Genomic DNA, 18,627 nt, shown 5'->3' with positions numbered 1-18,627 from the left:
ATGGCCACTTAACCCATTTTGAGCCTTCTGTTTGAAAATATTTCAATACCAGGGTAACTCTTTGCAAAAGCAATTTTTTTCTACTGTGAAGTAAGACCATTGAAATATCAATGCAATTAAATCCAGCTGACTGAAAAAAGATGAAAGGACAAGATAAGTCTTGCAAGCATCTTATAAAAAAAATTATTATTATTCTTTTTTTTTTTTTTTTGTATGGATTTTTAAAAACAAATGAAATTGTTTGTATTAGTGCCATATTACTTTCTTAATATTTCCGTATTGTATTTATTTATTTATTTTTTTTTTTGTAAACTGTGCCAGATTTTAAAGTATGGTGTTAGAATTTTTAGAGTTTATTTTATCTGAAAATGAACTAAGTTTGAATGGCAAGCTCTTTTGTACATATCTAACTTCTGTTTTCATGAACACTTGGATAAATCTTGAGGTATTTTTGGTATTTTTGCAAATTATTACATTAATTATAAATACAACGTACACCAAAAACCTTTTCTGGAGTATATAGATATGTATATGCATTTCACGTTTAGGCTCTGAGGAGTATGTACACCTTTTTCAAGGTTGTTTCAAGTATTTTTCAAATAATTGTGTTATGAGTGAATTGCCTTAAAATGTTCAAGTTAATGCTGTTCTCTTATTTGTGTTTATAAGTAATTATAGAAGTTTATAATATGTCAGCAAGAAAGTAGCTTTTAAAATAGGAAATTGCTTCTGTCAGCTATTATGTTATTCTGGCTTATTAAAGCTGAAATTCTCCACAATCCATATCCAGAAGTTGATTAAATTGAATCAAGTGATACATGAATAGATGTAGAAGATAGTGTTTTATATATATATAAAAAATACAAGGATTTGTTTTTTATGAAATTAATGATTTTTAAGAATTAAAAAAAAAAAATTCTGATATGATTTTTGACAATTTCATTCTAATGGGTAGCCAAGTCAAAATAAAAACCAATTAATATTTTTGAAGTATTTGTACAAAGTTTGCATTTCTACAAATTTTCAAAATGTGAATAAATTTACTTCACAGAGCTAGCTGCTAACAGAAAATCGCTAATTGGCCCACACATTTTCAGGGAACATACTCCAGAAAGGGTTAGACTCTTTATAATTTTAGACACATATATGTTTGTTTGTTTGCTACATTATTTAATATATTAAATATTCATTTTTATAGCTTTTGGTGCTCAGCTTGCAGCTATACAGCAACAACAGAGGTATGTTTCAGTTGATCAGATGTTTTTATATTTTCTTCATTAACATCAGTAATCGGATTTTGTAAATGCAAACGGTCAAATTATTTCTATGTGCAATTTTATAAAATTTGTCTCTTTGTTTACCGTATATTTTAGAAACTTAACATTGAATGCCAATTTTATATTTTTATTTATTTCCATTTTTTGCAGAGGTGGTGGTGGTCCAGGTGCAGCAAATGTTGTTGTAGAAGAATTCAAAGTACCAGACAAAATGGTTGGATTGAGTAAGTATTGTATATTTCTTTATTTTATAAGTATATTAATCAGATATTTGCAATTTTTATATTTCTGTTTTTGTACTTATGTCTTGTGTGTGTTCCAAAAAACCCAGGATTGCAACCCAAAAAAAGGTTCACATGGATGTTTCTGAGGGTTGCAGGAAGGTCTTGGGGAAAAAATATTTTTGTTTAAAAATACAGTGAAAATGCCAGCGACTAGCAAGAAAAGTTGACGAGACTTATATTCACATGAATTTTGGCGAGAAACTATGTAGTGAGTTACTGATTTGCGTGTAGTAATTATACTCGCCCGTTACATGTGCCCTATTTAAAGTGGTGGCTAGACTCTCTTCAGTATAAATGTAATGTGTCATTAGGTCAGTTTATCAAACAATTAGTTGCTGATAAAACGTCCACAGTTTTCAAAAGAAATATATTATTATTTTTTAATACATTTAATTAGTCAAATATCGACATCCAAGCAGCATTTGATTCCATATCCGTTTACGCATTAGCAAGACTACTACATGAGTATTACCTCATTGGTGGAGACTTGCTCTGGTTTATTCAGACAATGCTTGAGAACAGGACCATTATTGTTTGCGATGGTAATCTGCACTTCACCAGGACTATTACAACTGAAGTCCCACAAGGCGGGGTCCTGTCCAGAATCTTGTTCTCAGCTGTTCTCGTGCCATTCGTGACAGGCCGAACTGATATCATCACCTTTGCCGATGACATAAAACTCTTTACTGCCATCAGCCCTGAGACACTGCTGAATACAACAATGACTTAATCCTTCAGAAAATCCGGAACCTTCAGGTTTCGGATTTTCTGAACCTCTTCGGTTTCGGACTTCACATCAATCCCGAGAAGTCAAAACAGTTGACTTTCTCTCAAACAGAGCCCAACAGTAGTGCAACCCATCTTAAGAGAATCCGCGATTTCTGCCATCCAACAACATACGGATCTGGGCGTTAATTTTGATCAAAAGCTCTCCTTTCTACCGCATATAGATCACTTGCAAATAAAGTTCTGTCGACTCCGGTGGATGATTAAACAAAACTTATGCACATCCATGACCAGGTTGTAGGGTGCAGATATATTAAAACATGTCTATCCGGTCATACGGCCTCCGTAGCCGAGTGGGCAGGAGCGGGAGTGCAGTAGCACACGCTCTTTGAGTAGACTGGGGTTCAAGCCCCTGACTGCTGAATAGGGTTGATCTGCCAACCCGCACTGGACCAGCGTGGCAGATTATAGTCCATTTCCTCCAGCATGAATTGTTGAGGAGGCTTCCATCCTGCAGTGGGTTGATAATGGCTGCACTTTACTTTTTTTTACTTTATCCGGTCATACTCTATGGCGCCGAAGTCTGGACTTTTACTGCCACCCATCTTAGATGGATTTTCGTGGGGCAATTCTGGCTACTGAAGTGGGCCATATGGAAATTTCAGCTTCCCCCTGCACCAAGGACCACCCAGATGGCAGAAACTCTCAACATCAGATGTCTTCCTGCCATCATTCACGAGAGAAGACTCTTCTTTGCCATCAAAATGAAGGTCGGCATTATTTCAATACCAGATTTCTGGGCTAACTGCTGATGGAGGATCCCGGTCCCAAGCCTTAGGGGTAATTAAATCCTACAGGCCATTCCAAAATGGTTAAAGCTATCTGATCGGTTCCTACCCATGCAAATGCTGCAAGACATAGTCCTTGGATGGCGACCTCTACAAATTCGCAGTCGACAAGGAATATAGGCAGAAAGTACTCGGTCGACTTCCTTCCCAGGACCGTGTCAGAGGACATTAGAACCTGTTCCCGGAGACCTATTCATCACTGCCATGGATCCATCACCCCAGTGTTCAAACATTTCTGGAGTCATAGTGCCTTTTGTGTGTTGTATAATTTCTTTTATGTAAACCCCTGGCTTGTAGCCGTGAAGGGAGTTGTATACAGCAATATGGCTTCTGTATATAATAAAGGGTTCTTCTAGATTTACTAGGATAATAAAATTAACATCTAAATGAATTAGTCAGGGCAGATATCTGGGGATAAATGATTCAGTGAGTGGAGGAGGAGTTTTTTTAATATATTATTTTTATAAATTTCATTATACAATGCACAGACAAACAATTGAACTGTTTGCCTCAAGGGCAGTAGGCGACTGGGCTAGCCAGGTGGGTAAAGTGCCTGCCCGGCAACCCAAAGGTTGCGGGTTCGAATTCCATCTCGGGCTTGGATCAATGTAAAATGCAAAAACTTTGGGAGGTGCATTATGTCCACAGAAGCCAATGTGCCAACAACTAACAAAAAAAAAAAAAAAAAATCAAGGTTAATATCTTTCAGCTAACTAGAGTAGTCACTATTATCATGTTAGTATGCATTATACAATTTGGCAAAAACAAGCCTCCATTATTATTAACAATGATGCATTGAGATTTATTATATATGGAATTTTTAACAAGAATATTGAAAACAAATGAAGTTTAAATTATTATTTTTTTTAATATCAAAATTTTTATTCAAAAACAATTCACTACTCAAAATTTACAAGTTATTACAGCAGTTATTAAAATTTAAACATTATAAATGAAAACTTGACAACAGTTGCATGTTTGATTGTTTATTAAGATTTTACAGTATACACTGCAATTATATTGCACTTAATTAGCATTATAAAAAATTCAGCCTTCATAGATAGTTATGTTCCTTTTATTTACAAGCAGCATTAAATAATGTGTGGTTTTTAGATACCTATTTTCATTTTGACAGGACCGTGAAAAACAGAACATAACGTGAACTAATGGGGGAAAAAAAAAAAAAAAACCAAAAAACACCCCATAAATATGACAAATTCCTATTGCCTTTTTAAGGCTGTTCTTTGGTAAAGTGTGATTCTGCTTCTATGGACCAAGCTAACCTAAAATGAAATAAAGCGAAATAAAATAAGGAAGTACAATTTTTTATTATTTCCCTGTCCCTATAATAAAGTATAAAATATATGCTTTTGGTTGATAGAACCTCCCCACCAACTTCATATGAAAAGTATCCATGGAAGGAAACTGAAGGTGTGAGTAGCTCTATCAGGTTATGGAGAGTTTGATGAAGAGAGTTTAGTTAAACCACTCTTTATCAAAACTGTTAGCTCACAGTTTTGCCTGCATATACATAGTGATGAACTGCCAATATCTTAACTGGATCCTTTTTTTGTTCCCGTCTCCATAAGAAGTGGCAATGCATTGAGCAATCTGGAGTCATACTTAACAATATAAAAAACATTTGTTTGTTACAATTGAAAAGTATTGCTTCATTAAAATATGTGCATTTGAATTGAAAATATAAAGAAGATATGAGTAAGCAAACCATAATGTTTATGTAAGAAACCTCTCATTCTTTATTTTGAAATATTACATATTTAAGTTATTAAACATGTGTAATATAATCATGTTGAAGTGTACAAATGCAATAAACAATATTTTAAAAAAATATTGAGATACATTATTGCTTAATAGATAGTAATTAAGAAGTAGCTTCTTGATAAAACAAAGAAAAATTATTATTTTAAAGAGCACTTAATTTCCAAATATCTTCTTGATGTTTGGTGTTGGATACATGGACTCTGTTAATGTGGATTGATGGATTCCCATCCATGATTTAACATATGGTTATTGGATTCTAAAGACGTAGTGTCATTTTCCCAACAAATTGAGGGTCATAAAATTTGAGATATACAGGCATACCTTGGTTAACGTTACCTCTGATAACGAAGCTTTGATATAACGAAGTCGGCAATTTCAAGCCCCGTTTAACATTAAAAAAATATTCCAGTTTAATCACCTGAAATCTAAACAAACTGAAGAAATTACGGAAACTTTTGGGGCTTCTCGTGGTTGGTTCGAGAAATTTAAAAAACGGGCCAGGATTCATAGTGTAAAATTAACAGAAGCTGCAAATAAGTTTCCAGAAAAACTAAAGGAAATAATTGAACTTAAAAATTTTCCAAATTTGGTGTTCAATGTTGACGAAAGCGGTTTGTTCTGGAAACGGCTACCAGCAAAAAGCTTCATTTCTATTGAAGAAAAATCAGCTGCTGGGTTCAAAGCAGCCAAAGACCGTTTAACGTTACTTTTTGGATCAAATGCGATTATAAATTAAAATTGTTATTAGTTTACCATTCAGAAAATCCGAGGGCGTTAAAAGGTAACATAAAAATGAATTTACCTGTAATATGGAAAGCAAATAGAAAAGCGTGGGTTACCAAGGAGTTATTTACTGATTGGTTTGTTAACCACTTTTGTCCTGAAGTAAAACGGTATTGTCAAAAAAAAAACAACTTTGAAGAAAAAGTTCTTTTGTTGTTAGACAATGCTCCGGGACATCCTACTGATCTTAACACGTTGGACACATGCATTCCTGTCAAAGTTGTGTTTCTTCCAGCAAACACAACTTCCCTGATTCAACCATTGGATCAGGGAGTAATAGCATCATTTAAAGCTTATTATCTGCGTTGAACATTAAGCAGTGTAACTGATCTAGAGGATAAAGAGGAAATGACAGTTAAAAATTTTTGAAAAACTACACCATTAAAAACGCAATTGAAAACATTGATAGTTCTTGGAAAGAAGTCACTAAGAAATGCTTAAATGGAGTTTGGCGCAAAATATGGCCAGAAGTTGTACTAGAAGAAGAAATTAACATCCAAGAAATTAGAAATGAAGTTATCCAGATGGCTCAATCAATAGGTTTCGAAAATGTCGATGAAGGGGATGTTAGAAATTTATTGAATGCAGAAAATGATCGTTTTTCAGTGGAAGATTTAGAAAACCTTGTTAGCAACGAAGACAAAGATAATGAAGACGAAGTTAAAGAAGTTCCTGCCGAAAAAGTGTTAACAACCAAAGATTTAAAAAGGTGCTTAAATGACATTGAAAACATTTTAAATTTTTTTAGTGAAAATGATCCTGATTTAGGAAGAAGTGTTACTGTTAAGCGATCAGTGTTAAATGCAATAACTCAGTATAGGCAAATGTTAAATGAAAGAGAAAAAGAGCATAAACAATCAACTTTAGACTCATATTTTAAAATGTGATTTCACTTTGTATGTAAGTTGACTGTTTATTTAATAAAACTTTTCTTTGTTCGAAAAAAAGCTTTTCATTTTCTTTAAGTAGGAACGTATCCCTATTTTGGCCATAGTATTTTTACCTCTGAAAACGAAGTTTCGCTTAACGAAGTAATTTCGTGGAACGCATCCTATTCGTTATTCGAGGTATGCCTGTATATGTTTAAATTGTTAAATTCATCATTTTATCACTACGTATAATCTTCATCAATGAAAAAGCTTTCTGCTTCTACAGAACTAATTGCAGTTGTGTTCATAATTTGCTTTGCTTTCTTTATTGTTTCTGGGTCAGGAAGATTTTTTTTTTATTGAATGCTATTCTCTACATAGGCACTGAAATCATCTAAATCGACTACAAATTTTATGAAGTTATTAATTATTTATTCATTTGAATTTATTAATTCATGCACTTTTCTTCTCCAGGTTTCCAAGGTAACCTGACTTCTTCAGAATTCCATGAAAGGGCTTAAATAACATTGATAATTCAACTATTTTACATGTACTGCTAGAATGAACTAAATTATATTTATTTAATGTGATTCTCGTTTAATAATCTTGCCTTCATTTTTTTAAATAATGCACTCTATGACTTTGTCTCTCAGCAATGAGATTATTATCTTTATCTATGCATTTAAGGCTTCACTTTCTAATTTTTTGTTAATTTTATTTTCGTGAATATCAGAACAACCTGAAAAATATGAATTGTTCATTTGATTAGCTTATTTTGTCTTGCATGCTGCGCATTTAATAAAAACGCAAGTTCATCCAAAATGTCAATCATTAATGTCAGGTCTTTTAAAATTCTTTGTTTTTCAATCTTTTTTCCATTCCAGAAAATTTCTTAGTTTTAAAAGTAAATATTAAGCACTGGATAAGCTCTCCAGACTGCTTTGACGGATCTAAGGCTACAAGAATCCCATTGTGGACCAAAAGCATATCCTGTTTTCATGAATTCAGTGTATAGTTCATCAGAAACTTTAAGTTCTGACTTTTATTTGACTGATGAAATATTGCATAAATCTTCTCCAAAAAAATCTTAAAATGGCTTTATTTCATTGATATCAATTATAGCATCTAAAGGCAGTTATAGCCGATGATCCAAACAGTTCCAAATTATAATGTTTGGACAGTCTTGTAGCAACTCCAGATTTATGTCCAAGTTTGGGGCTTGTGACATGAGAACAAAATCCGATTAAATTTTTATTTAAATATTCTGTGTCAAAACCTGTATTGGCTAACAAATTTCTCAAAGCATTATAAGTAATTTCTGCTTTTGTCAATTCTAATTCCACTAAATCAAGAAAAATCGTTGGTAAAGAATCTTGTGATTTACATTTAATAAGAATTATTGCATAGTTTTAGCTGAAATTGTAGGAGCTTCATCAATAATAATACAAATCTTTGAATCATTTTCAACGATTTTACTAAAAATTTGTTTTCTTGATTAATTCAGTAGTATGCTCTGATTCTGATGGCCAAAAATTAAGAATGTAAGCAGTTCTCTAAATTGATTTCATTATTAATTTATAGCTCTACTTTGTCCTCCCTATCTGACATTTGTCAGTTTCTTTTTACTAAGCTGCAATGTTATACAGGCAACCCCTATATAACACGGTACTTCTACAACACAGTTTGACAATTGTGGCACTCCTTGCACAACACGGTATTTATTTAACACAGTTTTAGAATTTTGGGAAACCTCACGTAACGTGGTATTTTTGAGTTTTGTGCTGGGAGAACCCTGCTATTATGTTAGATGTAATTTTCAACATTTCCATTCCTTTTTGTGAATCCCTGCTGTTGACTCACTAGTTGTTTATCGCCTTCGTGATATTTTTCCAAAGCACACCATAAAACAATAAAAACAATTTCTGGTATACAGGCATACCTCGGTTAACGTTACCTCTGATAACGAAGCCTCGATATAACGAAGTCCGCAATTTCAAGCCCCATTTAACATAAAAAAATATTCCAATTTAAGGCCAACGCCCGACAATCATCCGATTGGTGACTGACGGCGACTCGTTACGTATTCCCGAGTGCTCCCGAGCTGCGGGCATGTCTGTTATAACAGTTTTGCGTGTCAATCGCGTAATTTAGTTGTTGTTTACATGATTGACGTTGTTTCAGTGTGGCGCATTGCAATAATCGACGTAGGTTCTTTATAGCATTACATAACGTAGATTTTGTAAATTTTAATAGAAATATTTTTGTTTTAGTTAATTAAAATGTCAGAATCAAAGAAAAGAAAAGCAATTTCTTTGGAAACTAAACTAAATATCGTACGACGTGTTAAAAGCGGCGAAAGAAAATCCGATGTGGCACATTCTTTAGGATTAGCGCAATCAACTTTAACAACCATACTAAGTCAATCAGAAAAAATAAAACAGTCTGCTCAGAATTGTACAGATGTTACAGCGGCAAAATTAACTCGCTTAAGGAATCCAAATTTAGAAAAAAATGGAGAAAATGTTAAGTTTGTGGATAGATGATATGTCACAACGTCATATGCCTTTAAGTCAAATGGTGATTCAAGAAAAAGCATTATTTTTGTTTAATCACCTGAAATCTAAACAAACTGAAGAAATTACGGAAACCTTTGGGGCTTCTCGTGGTTGGTTCGAGAAATTTAAAAAACGGGCCAGGATTCATAGTGTAAAATTAACAGGAGATTTAAAAAGGTGCTTAAATGACATTGAAAACGTTTTAAATTTTTTTAGTGAAAATGATCCCGATTTAGGAAGAAGTGTTATAGTTAAGCGATCAGTGTTAAATGCAATAACTCCGTATAGGCAATTGTTAAATGAAAGAGAAAAAAAGCATAAACAATCAACTTTAACCTCATATTTTAAAATGTGATTTCACTTTGTATGTAAGTTGACTGTTTATTTAATAAAACTTTTCTTTGTTCGAAAAAAAGCTTTTCATTTTCTTTACGTAGGAACGTATCCCTATTCTGGCCATAGTATTTTTACCTCTGAAAACGAAGTTTCGCTTAACGAAGTAATTTCGTGGAACGCATCCTATTCGTTAATCGAGGTATGCCTGTATTGGGCTTTTCTGTTACTGTAATCAATTATAAACGGGTAGTAAACTTTATCTTCTTGCATTTGCTATAGTACCGATTGGTGGAATTCTGTGCGTTTTTATGTTATTATGGTGAAATGTGTTTTCCCTTCCATGAAAAATTAAATCATATAAAAAAATAAATAAATTTTAAGGAACTCATTACTTCGTATCTCACTTTTGCGAGCCGTGTTCTTTGTTATTAATTGCTTATCATTTTTACTGTTTTAAATTTTACAACCAAAAAAAAAAAAGAAAGTCAGTGAATAGAAATATCAATTAGTTAGTACGTACATATTTCAGTACGTATTAATTAAGCTATGTACGTAAGCGTAAATTTAATTTCAGTTTTGTTAACTCAAATATTCTTCCAATTTTCACGTATCATTTAACTTGTTAATAAATAAGGTAGTAAAGTTTTGGTAAGGTAATAAAGTTAAATTTGTGCTTTATATCTAAGCGGGGTCCACTGTACAGTAAACCCACGCTATTCGCGGGGGTTACATTCCTTAGAAATGTCGAGAATACTGAGTTATGGTTCCCATAGTAATAAAGGGGTTCCGTTCCAAAGTATGAAATATATAAGAAAAATTAGTCTAAAATTTTGTCTATGTATGTATTATATGTACCTTCATAATATGACTATGTACATATGAAATACAAGCATAAGACGTCGAAATGAAAATAAACTCCAATTTAATATTAAATGTTAAATGTGATATTTATTAGAAATTTCAAACAAATCTTTTGAACCAGTGCCTTTGCTATAAAACTTATCTCACCAGTGCTGTCGCTAGTTTCACTAAAGCGTTGATAAAGGTGTTTTGCCTTTTCATGAATGATGAGTGAACTTAACGGGATTTTTTTTAGTTCGGTCTTCTATCCACAGATTTAAAGCCTTTTCCATTTTTAAAAATTTAACATCAAGAGTTACGTTCCTTAGAAATGGCGCAAATTTTTGAAGCAATTAGCGCGTTTTCATGGACACTGGCAGATTTTTTTTCTTTCGACTTCTTGATTGATCGTACCATCGACTCATTGATTTTATAATGTTTTGCCACTAACGAGACACTTTCACCATTAGAAATTTTGTCTAATAACTCAATTTTACTTGCTAACGTCATTGCCGCCTTTGATCTTTTCACAATTCCCTTGTTATTTGTAGCCATATTTTTGTAGGGGTTAGAAAAGAGCTTGTCCACAATAAAGTCACTTTCTTCCGTTAACACACTCGAAAAAGTCTGTTTTCACTAACACACTGCAAAATGGTAATTTTTTTTCACTTTTGTAAGCATATTAATTTATAAATTAATAAATTTATTCAATTTATAAGCATTTAAAAGCAAACAATGAAACCATTCTTGACAAGCGCATAACACATACTGAACAAGGATTAGTGGGAAATATACACGCTCGCGATTTTGTCATCCTTCTCCCCCCCCCCCCCCACCACCCACTGAGCACTGTTTTGACCGGGAAAGATGATTTTAGCCACCCCCATGTTTTTTATGGCGGAAAATGTTCACAGCGCTTTAAAATTCACATTTTTTTTAGCTTTCATTTTATATTAAATCAGCGACCGCGAATAGTGGGGGTTTACTGTATTTTGTTGGGAGATCCCTGGGTTAGGTTCCGTGCTGTTGAACTTGTGTTTGTTTGAGACCATAAAAAATTTTACTTCGAAGCGTGCAGTTCGTGACTTTTAAAGAGAGTAGAAGGTACACGAAATCTAGATGCTGCAGAAGAGATTGCTTAGTAGTGATGAAGAGGAAGAAAATTAAATGAATGTACATTATTTGACATATAAGTATCACAGTTTGTAAGGCTAAGACGTAAGTGTAAGGTTAAAAAAAAAGGTGTATTTTTGTTAGCTTTTGGAACGTAACCCCCCTTTTTGTACTGGTTCTTAGTTCTGTATAACAGTTTCGCATTACACGAGATTTTGTAGGAACTAACTACCGTTTTATATGAGGGTTACCTTTAGCTATATTTTTTTTTCTGTAAATGTTCTTTCATATTTTTTCTTTGTCTTGCTGAACTTCTTTATCAGTTCCAGATGCTTTAATAGCACTCATTTGCACATTCTAAAGAAATGTGCAAAGATTTTCCTCCAGTGATTCCCAAATGTGATGTAATTTGTATAGTGGGAACAGTCAAGTTTTTTGCTTTTAATTATGAAGTCATTATTTCTGGGGAGGGGGAATTGTGCCTACTCGAAAGTCCAACAATCTGGTACTAAATTTTTTACAATCACTTAAATCTTGTTCCATTGTGGATACATTTTCAGATGATTAAATGTTTAAGATGTTTTCATCACCAAAATTATTGTAATCTGCACTTTCAGCATTTAAACCATTATTTTCACTACTAGAATTTCTGACTAATGATTTTGTAATTTTTTTGTAAAGCCAATCACTAATGCTTTTCTGGCATTTCATTTTAAAGGAAAAATAATATTAAATAGAAAACTTCACTCTTACAATAACAGCCCAGTTAGGATTATTCACCAAAATATCACATGCAGTTTACACTAGAAATACACAGACTGACTATGGCTAGTCATGTTGAATTGTATAGCAAAACAGTTAAGCAAGTGCAACTTCAACAAATTAATACATTTTTAGAAAAATAAGAGAAATTTATTTCAATATGATACGTAGAACACTTCCATATGATACTCTCCAGCAATCGAAATGATTACAGTAAAAAGTCAATTGAAAACAATTCAAAAATTAATTAAAAATTCAAAAAACATCAGTATATTCAAAATATCTCAACGATTGAGTGTATACACTTGATGCCTCTTCTTTCCCATATCACATGCTACGAGAGGTATTTAGACAATGTCTGGTTATTACTGATAGTAGCACTATTCAAGACATTTTACATTCATTTAATAATATTTATCCTAGACTCAATTTTACATTGGAAAGAGAAAATATGGATACTAAGTAAAAAATTTTCTAAATTTCATGCCTACTCGTGACATGAATAAAATTCAATTTAACATTATTTTAAACCAACAAACACTGGTATGCTATTACATTATAATAGCCATCATCCGTTCACTTACAAAAGATCTATTATCTTTAATCAGTTTCCCAATTCAATGACAGAATGTGCTTCAGACTCAGAAATGCAGATATTAACCAGCAGATTTGTAAACAGGAGTTACCCCTCTTGCCTCTTGCTATAATGGAAAAAAAAAAAAAAAAAAAAAAAGTTCTGTATACTCTGGCTTGACCACCAGGTCAGTGGAGTTTACAGTAGATCATCGGTTCCCCATTGGTGGTTTGCAATCCCCTGGGGTTCGCCCTAGTGTTCCAGGGGATCGCACTAAAAATTCTATTATGGCATCTGCTTAGATTTACATAGGTATATTTTTGTAAACTGCAAAATATAAACAATAAAGATAAAATTTAAATATAAAGTAAATAAATCACATCTTCCATAATTCCTTATTTGTTAATTATCTTACAATATGTAGTGTTAACTAAATATGTTTTCCATACTAAATTTTTTTCCATTCCCAAAGACCATTGTTATGTATAGATACTATTAGAATAAGTAGCGACCTGGAGCAAGGGGTGTTGGGGATTTCAGTGACAAATGGCAGTCATCCTGAAATAGGTGGGTATATGGGATGTGTTAGGGTAACTAGGAATAGGAGCATGTATGCTTGCATGTATACCAATGCTAGAAGTATAGTAAATTAATTTGATGAATTTGAAGTGTTGGTCAAAGCATCTAAGGCGGATATTGTTGGGATAGCAGAGACGTGGTGTCACACAGGAATGCAGAACTGGAATTTGGGAAGTACAGTGTGTACAGAAAGGATAGAAAGGAAGGAGGTGTTATGCTGTTAATTAAGAAAAACATAAAATCAAAAGATAAAATTTCATCATGAAGAGTACACTGTTGTCAGTTTGGTGTGATATAAGCACTGCGAAAGCAAAAATAAGAGTAGGAGTGTGTTATAGGCCTAATGACTACAATGAACAGTTATACAGAGAAATGGAGTGGGCCAGTAAATCAGAATGTCTTATAATGGGGGGATTTTAACTTCCCAGATATTGACTGGAACTTGTGGGTTGGTCACTCACACGCTAGTCAGACTTTTGTGGATTTATTGGATGATTGTTTTCTGCAGCAGCATGTTCGAGAGGCAACCAGAGAGAGTAATACTCTTGATCTGGTTGTCAGCAGTGATCATTCGTGTATTAAGAATTTGCAGATAAAGGAACCACTAGGTGGCAGTGATCACAGTACTGATGTGGGATTTACTTAAAGACATAATTGCCATCAGGGGTAAAGGAAAGGGTTTTTGCTTCCGTAAAGGTGACTACAGCGGTCTCAGACAATTTTTAAATTATGTACAGTGGGATCAACTGACGATGTTACCAACATTAAATTCAAAATGGGAAACATTCAAAGAACTTATCTTGGAAGCTACTAGGCTTTACATACCATCTAAGAAATATTGTTCAAGTTTTAGGCCTAAATGGATAACAAATTAACTAATGAGACATATAGCGGAGAAGAAAAATGCATGGGATACATATAAATTAACACGTGACACAGAAGCCTATGATAGATATAAGCTAGTCTGTAACCAGGTCACAAAGGAGGTTAGGCAGGCGAAGGCAGATTACGAGAAATCTTTGGCAAAAGATAAGAAAAACAGCAAGGATTTCTTTACTTATATAAACTCTAAAAGGAAGGGGATGAATCTGATTGGTCCACTTGACATCGATGGTTTGACTGTTAATGATCCTGCTCAGATAGCAAACAAACTGAATGAGTATTTTGCAGCTACATTCACACGTGAGGAATTATTAAGGTTTGAAAATGGCAGAAGGTTATCAAATTGTAGCAGGGTACTTAATGATTTTGTAATAACTGAGAGCCAAGTGGAGGAGAAATTGTTGAAGTTAAACATAAGAAAAGCACCTGGGGTGGATGGGATCTATCCAGTTATATTAAAGGAGGCGGCAAAGCAACTAAGCAAACCCTTAGCCATAATTATGAGAGCATCCTTGGACTCAGGGGAGGTTCCCACGGACTGGAGATGTATCCCTAATTCACAAAGGGGGATCGAAGGGTGACACAAGTAATTACAGACCAGTTAGTTTAACTTCTGTTCCGGGTAAAATAATGGAGTCACTGGTTAAAGATGTTTTGCAGGATCATCTAGACAAGACTGCAGCAATAATTCAGACACAGCATGGGTTTGTTATCAAATTTGTCTTGTCTGACAAATTTGATAGGATATTATGATGTGGTTACAAAGGAACTGGATGCAAAAAATAATTTTGATATCATATATTTGGATTTCAGGAAAGCTTTTGACACTGTTGCGCATGAAAGACTATTTTACAAATTGGAGCAGAATGGTATTAAGGGTAAGTTGATACAATGGATAAAAGGATGGTTAAGTGGGAGAAGACAGAGGGTGGTAATCAATGGGTGCTGCTCTTCTTGGACTAATGTTATTAGTGGAGTCCCACAAGGTTCGGTGTTGTGTCCACTGTTGTTTTGTATATTTATCAATGATATTGATGAAGGTATATCAGGCTTAATGTCAAAGTTTGCAGATGATACAAAAGGTTGGCAGGGTTGTTAATGACAGCAGTGGCAGTGTGTTACTGCAACAGGATCTAGATAATTTGGGCAGATGGGCTAAGAAGTGGCAACTGAAGTTTAACCTTGACAAATGCAAAGTACTGCATATGGGTAGAAGTAACCCCAGAGAAACGTACCAACTGTGTGGTACTACACTTAAGGTAGTAGAAAATGAAAAAGACCTGGGAGTAATTGTGCAGACAGATATGAAATTTTCTGAGCAATGCAGACAGGCTGCCAGGGCAGGTCATGGGGTTTTGTCAATGATATATAGGAATTTTGCTAGCAGGGAAAAGGTGATTATCCCTCTGTGTAAGGCAACGGTCAGGCCACGCCTTGAGTACTGCGTACAGGTCTGGAGGCCTCATTTTAGGAAGGATGTAGATTTACTTGAGCGTGTACAGAGAAGGGCTACAAGATTGGTGAGGGGAATGAAGGGATCCTCTTACCAAGAGAGGCTTAAGTTCTGCAAATTGCAGTGGCTGGAGACTAGGCACCTGCGCGGTGATCTGATTGAGGTATATAAGGCCTTGAATGGGTTGAGCACGCTGAATTCTGATGGGATCCTTCCACTTGTTCAGATTACGAACCTAAGGGGACAAATTCAAATTAAGAAAAGACAGATGAAGAATAGATGTGCGGAAATTTGCCTTTAGCCACTGGGTGGTTAATTGCTGGAACAAACTTCCATCTGTCGTTGTGGAAGTTGATAGGTTGAATAAATTTAAGGAGGAACTGGACAGGCATTTGGAGGGAATGGTGTGGGTTTTTTTTTTTTTTTTTGGCTGATGCTGCATAAGCTCATACACATGCTTTCTTGCATCCCATGCCACTACTACTACGTAATAATAATTTTACATTATTATGCGTTATCACCTATAAACACGTAGTACTAAAATTATTTTATAATAAAAATGCAGAACTATTATACGATTTCAGAGGATATAATCTTAGGGATCCACGATAAAAAATATGTTGAAAGGGGTTCACGAGGGGAAAAAAAGATTGGGAACTGCTGCAACAGATCATCAACACAAAAATTTATCGTATTTAGCAGTCACTGGCTCGAACCCAGTCTGCCCATAGAGCACTACACCCACACTCCTGTTCACTTGGCTGCCTCAGGCCAGCCAAATTAGGCTACAAGTTAAGGATAGGATACAAAAAACTACAACCAACCAACAATAGTAATATCAAAAAATACTTTTCTGTCCCATATGTTGAACAGTGGCAGAAGCAGCTTAATAGATTCTTTAAAGATACCAAATTTAAAATTGTGGCCAGACCAATACAGAAATTACACGCTATACTGAACAATCGCTCAGTTCTTTCTTCTTTTGTGACACAAATAAATAACTTGGTATACATTTCTTGCAGTGATTGTGACTCGTATTACCAAAGATCTAAACAGTTCCCCCTGAATTATCAAGTAAAATAGCACTGCACGTCCTCAGTGCGTGCTTCTCATTCAACAGAGTCTGAATTAGCCTTCCATGCCGTTAAAAGAAAACCATACATTTTGATTTAACAAGGCCAAAATACCTAGTGTCCAATGTAATTATACAAGACTCAATTGCAGAAACCGTTGAAATTAAATTACGTGAGAATTCTATTAACGTTCGTCTATAACAATCTCTATTTAAGATTCAAGCTCATATACTCTGTAATTTCCATTCCTGTGATCACAACATATGATCAAAAAGCACTCTGCTTCAGGAAGGAAAGTCATTTTTCAAAATTTATGTTAAACATTAATTTTTTAATTGCTCTTTTGAATTGCTTGTTTTCAATTGTGTTTTTTTTTTTTTTTTTTTTTACTGTAATCATTTTGTGTTAATCTTTTATTCACTTTAATTTCTGGAGAATACCATACAAGGTGTTTTTACGTATCATATCGAGGTAAATTTTTCTTATTCCTCTACAAATTCAAACTCACAGACTTGGTAATTTGGAATCTCCTCTGGCTTAAAATCTCTCTATCTCATTGTGTCAAATTAATCTGTTGTCTCTACCGTTCTCCCAACTCCACTAATCACTTGGAGCTCTTTGACTTCCTCTCTTTGCAACCCAACTTTCTCCAGTCCAACTTTCCTAACAGTGAGGTAATTTTCCTTGGTGATTTTAATGTTCACAACTCCAGCTGGCTTCTGTTTTCTAGTCTCACTGACCTAGCTGGTTGAGATGCTGAGGCTTTTGCAATTACTACTGACCTTGCACAGATTGTTCATTTAGGATTGTTTCCGGTAGGAATGGAATCCTTTATTCCATACTCCACTTTAAAATCTCGTCCTTTATCTAAACCTTGGTTTTCCAATAAATGTGCTTAGGCTGTTCAAGAGAAGAACGTTGCATATCGTAATTGGCTTGTTTCCAATTCTTCAGTGTCATTTTCTGCCTACACCAAAGCTCGCAACAATTGTAAAGCAGTTATTAATCAGTCCAAACTAGAGTTTGAACAGGCTAAGGGTAGAAAACTTGCTTCTTGCCTTAATGGTAGCTGAGCATTCTGGTCTGTTGCCAAAGCTATTGGCTGCGACTGTTGCCCATCTCTGCTCCCACCTCTGTCAAAACCAGATGGTCCTGTTGTACTTCGGCCAAGGATAAAGCTGACCTGCTAGCATCCCATTTTTCTTCCAACTCGTATATTAATGATCTTGTTAAAACACCTCCCAACATGCCCCATTCACTGCCTCCTGTGGTCTTCCGTCAAAAGGATTTTGACGAATCTTGATGCTAAGAAAGTTCCAGGTCCTGATGGTATTTCTCGATTTGTTCTCAAAACTTGTGCTCCTGAACTTACTCCTGTTCCTTGCCGCCTTTTTTCACTTTCTTATTCCAAAGGTGTTTTTCCTTCTGCTTGGAAATTTACTCATATCCAGCCAGTTCCTAAAAAGGGTGACAAATCCCTCCCATCCAGTTATTGTCCCATTGCAAAAAAATAAGACATTTTTTATTATACTCATATATTGAACAATGTAAAATATTTGAAGTTACACTATTTTTTAGGTTTACGAATAAATAATGAATCCAAAGTTGTTTGTTTTCTTTGATGTATTTTTTCAGATAAAACTGCGTTGTAGCATTTGTCTTTAACTTTGCACACTTAACTTTTGTGCAAAGTTAAGTGTGCAAAGTGTGTTTAAAAAAAACAACAAAAGCTTAACTTTTGTTGCACGGTCATGAAGAGGGTAGTTCTCGCAAAACTATTCAAGTGCCTGGTTAATTTTCTCAAGGGTTTCCTTTAATTCTTTAATATTTTCAAATCTGGGACTCTGATAATGAATACTTGGATACCCGGTACATCCCCCCCCCCCCCCAT

General features: G+C 34.4%; 1 protein-coding gene across 3 annotated transcripts in view; it reads left to right on the top strand.

Moving 5' to 3' along the window:
• The window catches only part of LOC150087202 (far upstream element-binding protein 1-like), a 241,664-nt gene that overhangs the window by 43,526 nt on the left and 179,511 nt on the right, over window positions 1–18,627 (top strand). For all 3 annotated transcript variants that reach the window (XM_090373028.1, XM_090373027.1, XM_090373026.1), the window contains 2 exons: window positions 1,199–1,238; window positions 1,428–1,501. In XM_090373028.1, the coding sequence (XP_090229154.1) occupies window positions 1,199–1,238; window positions 1,428–1,501 (114 nt within the window). The remainder of the gene's footprint in view (window positions 1–1,198; window positions 1,239–1,427; window positions 1,502–18,627) is intronic.

This window comes from Mastigoproctus giganteus, chromosome 4, assembly GCF_048544385.1.
Source record: "Mastigoproctus giganteus isolate SK-2022 chromosome 4, ASM4854438v1, whole genome shotgun sequence".
NCBI lineage: Eukaryota > Metazoa > Arthropoda > Arachnida > Uropygi > Thelyphonidae > Mastigoproctus > Mastigoproctus giganteus.
The sequence above is the reverse complement of the archived record's forward strand: the minus strand, read 5'-3'. Positions and strand labels throughout refer to the sequence as shown.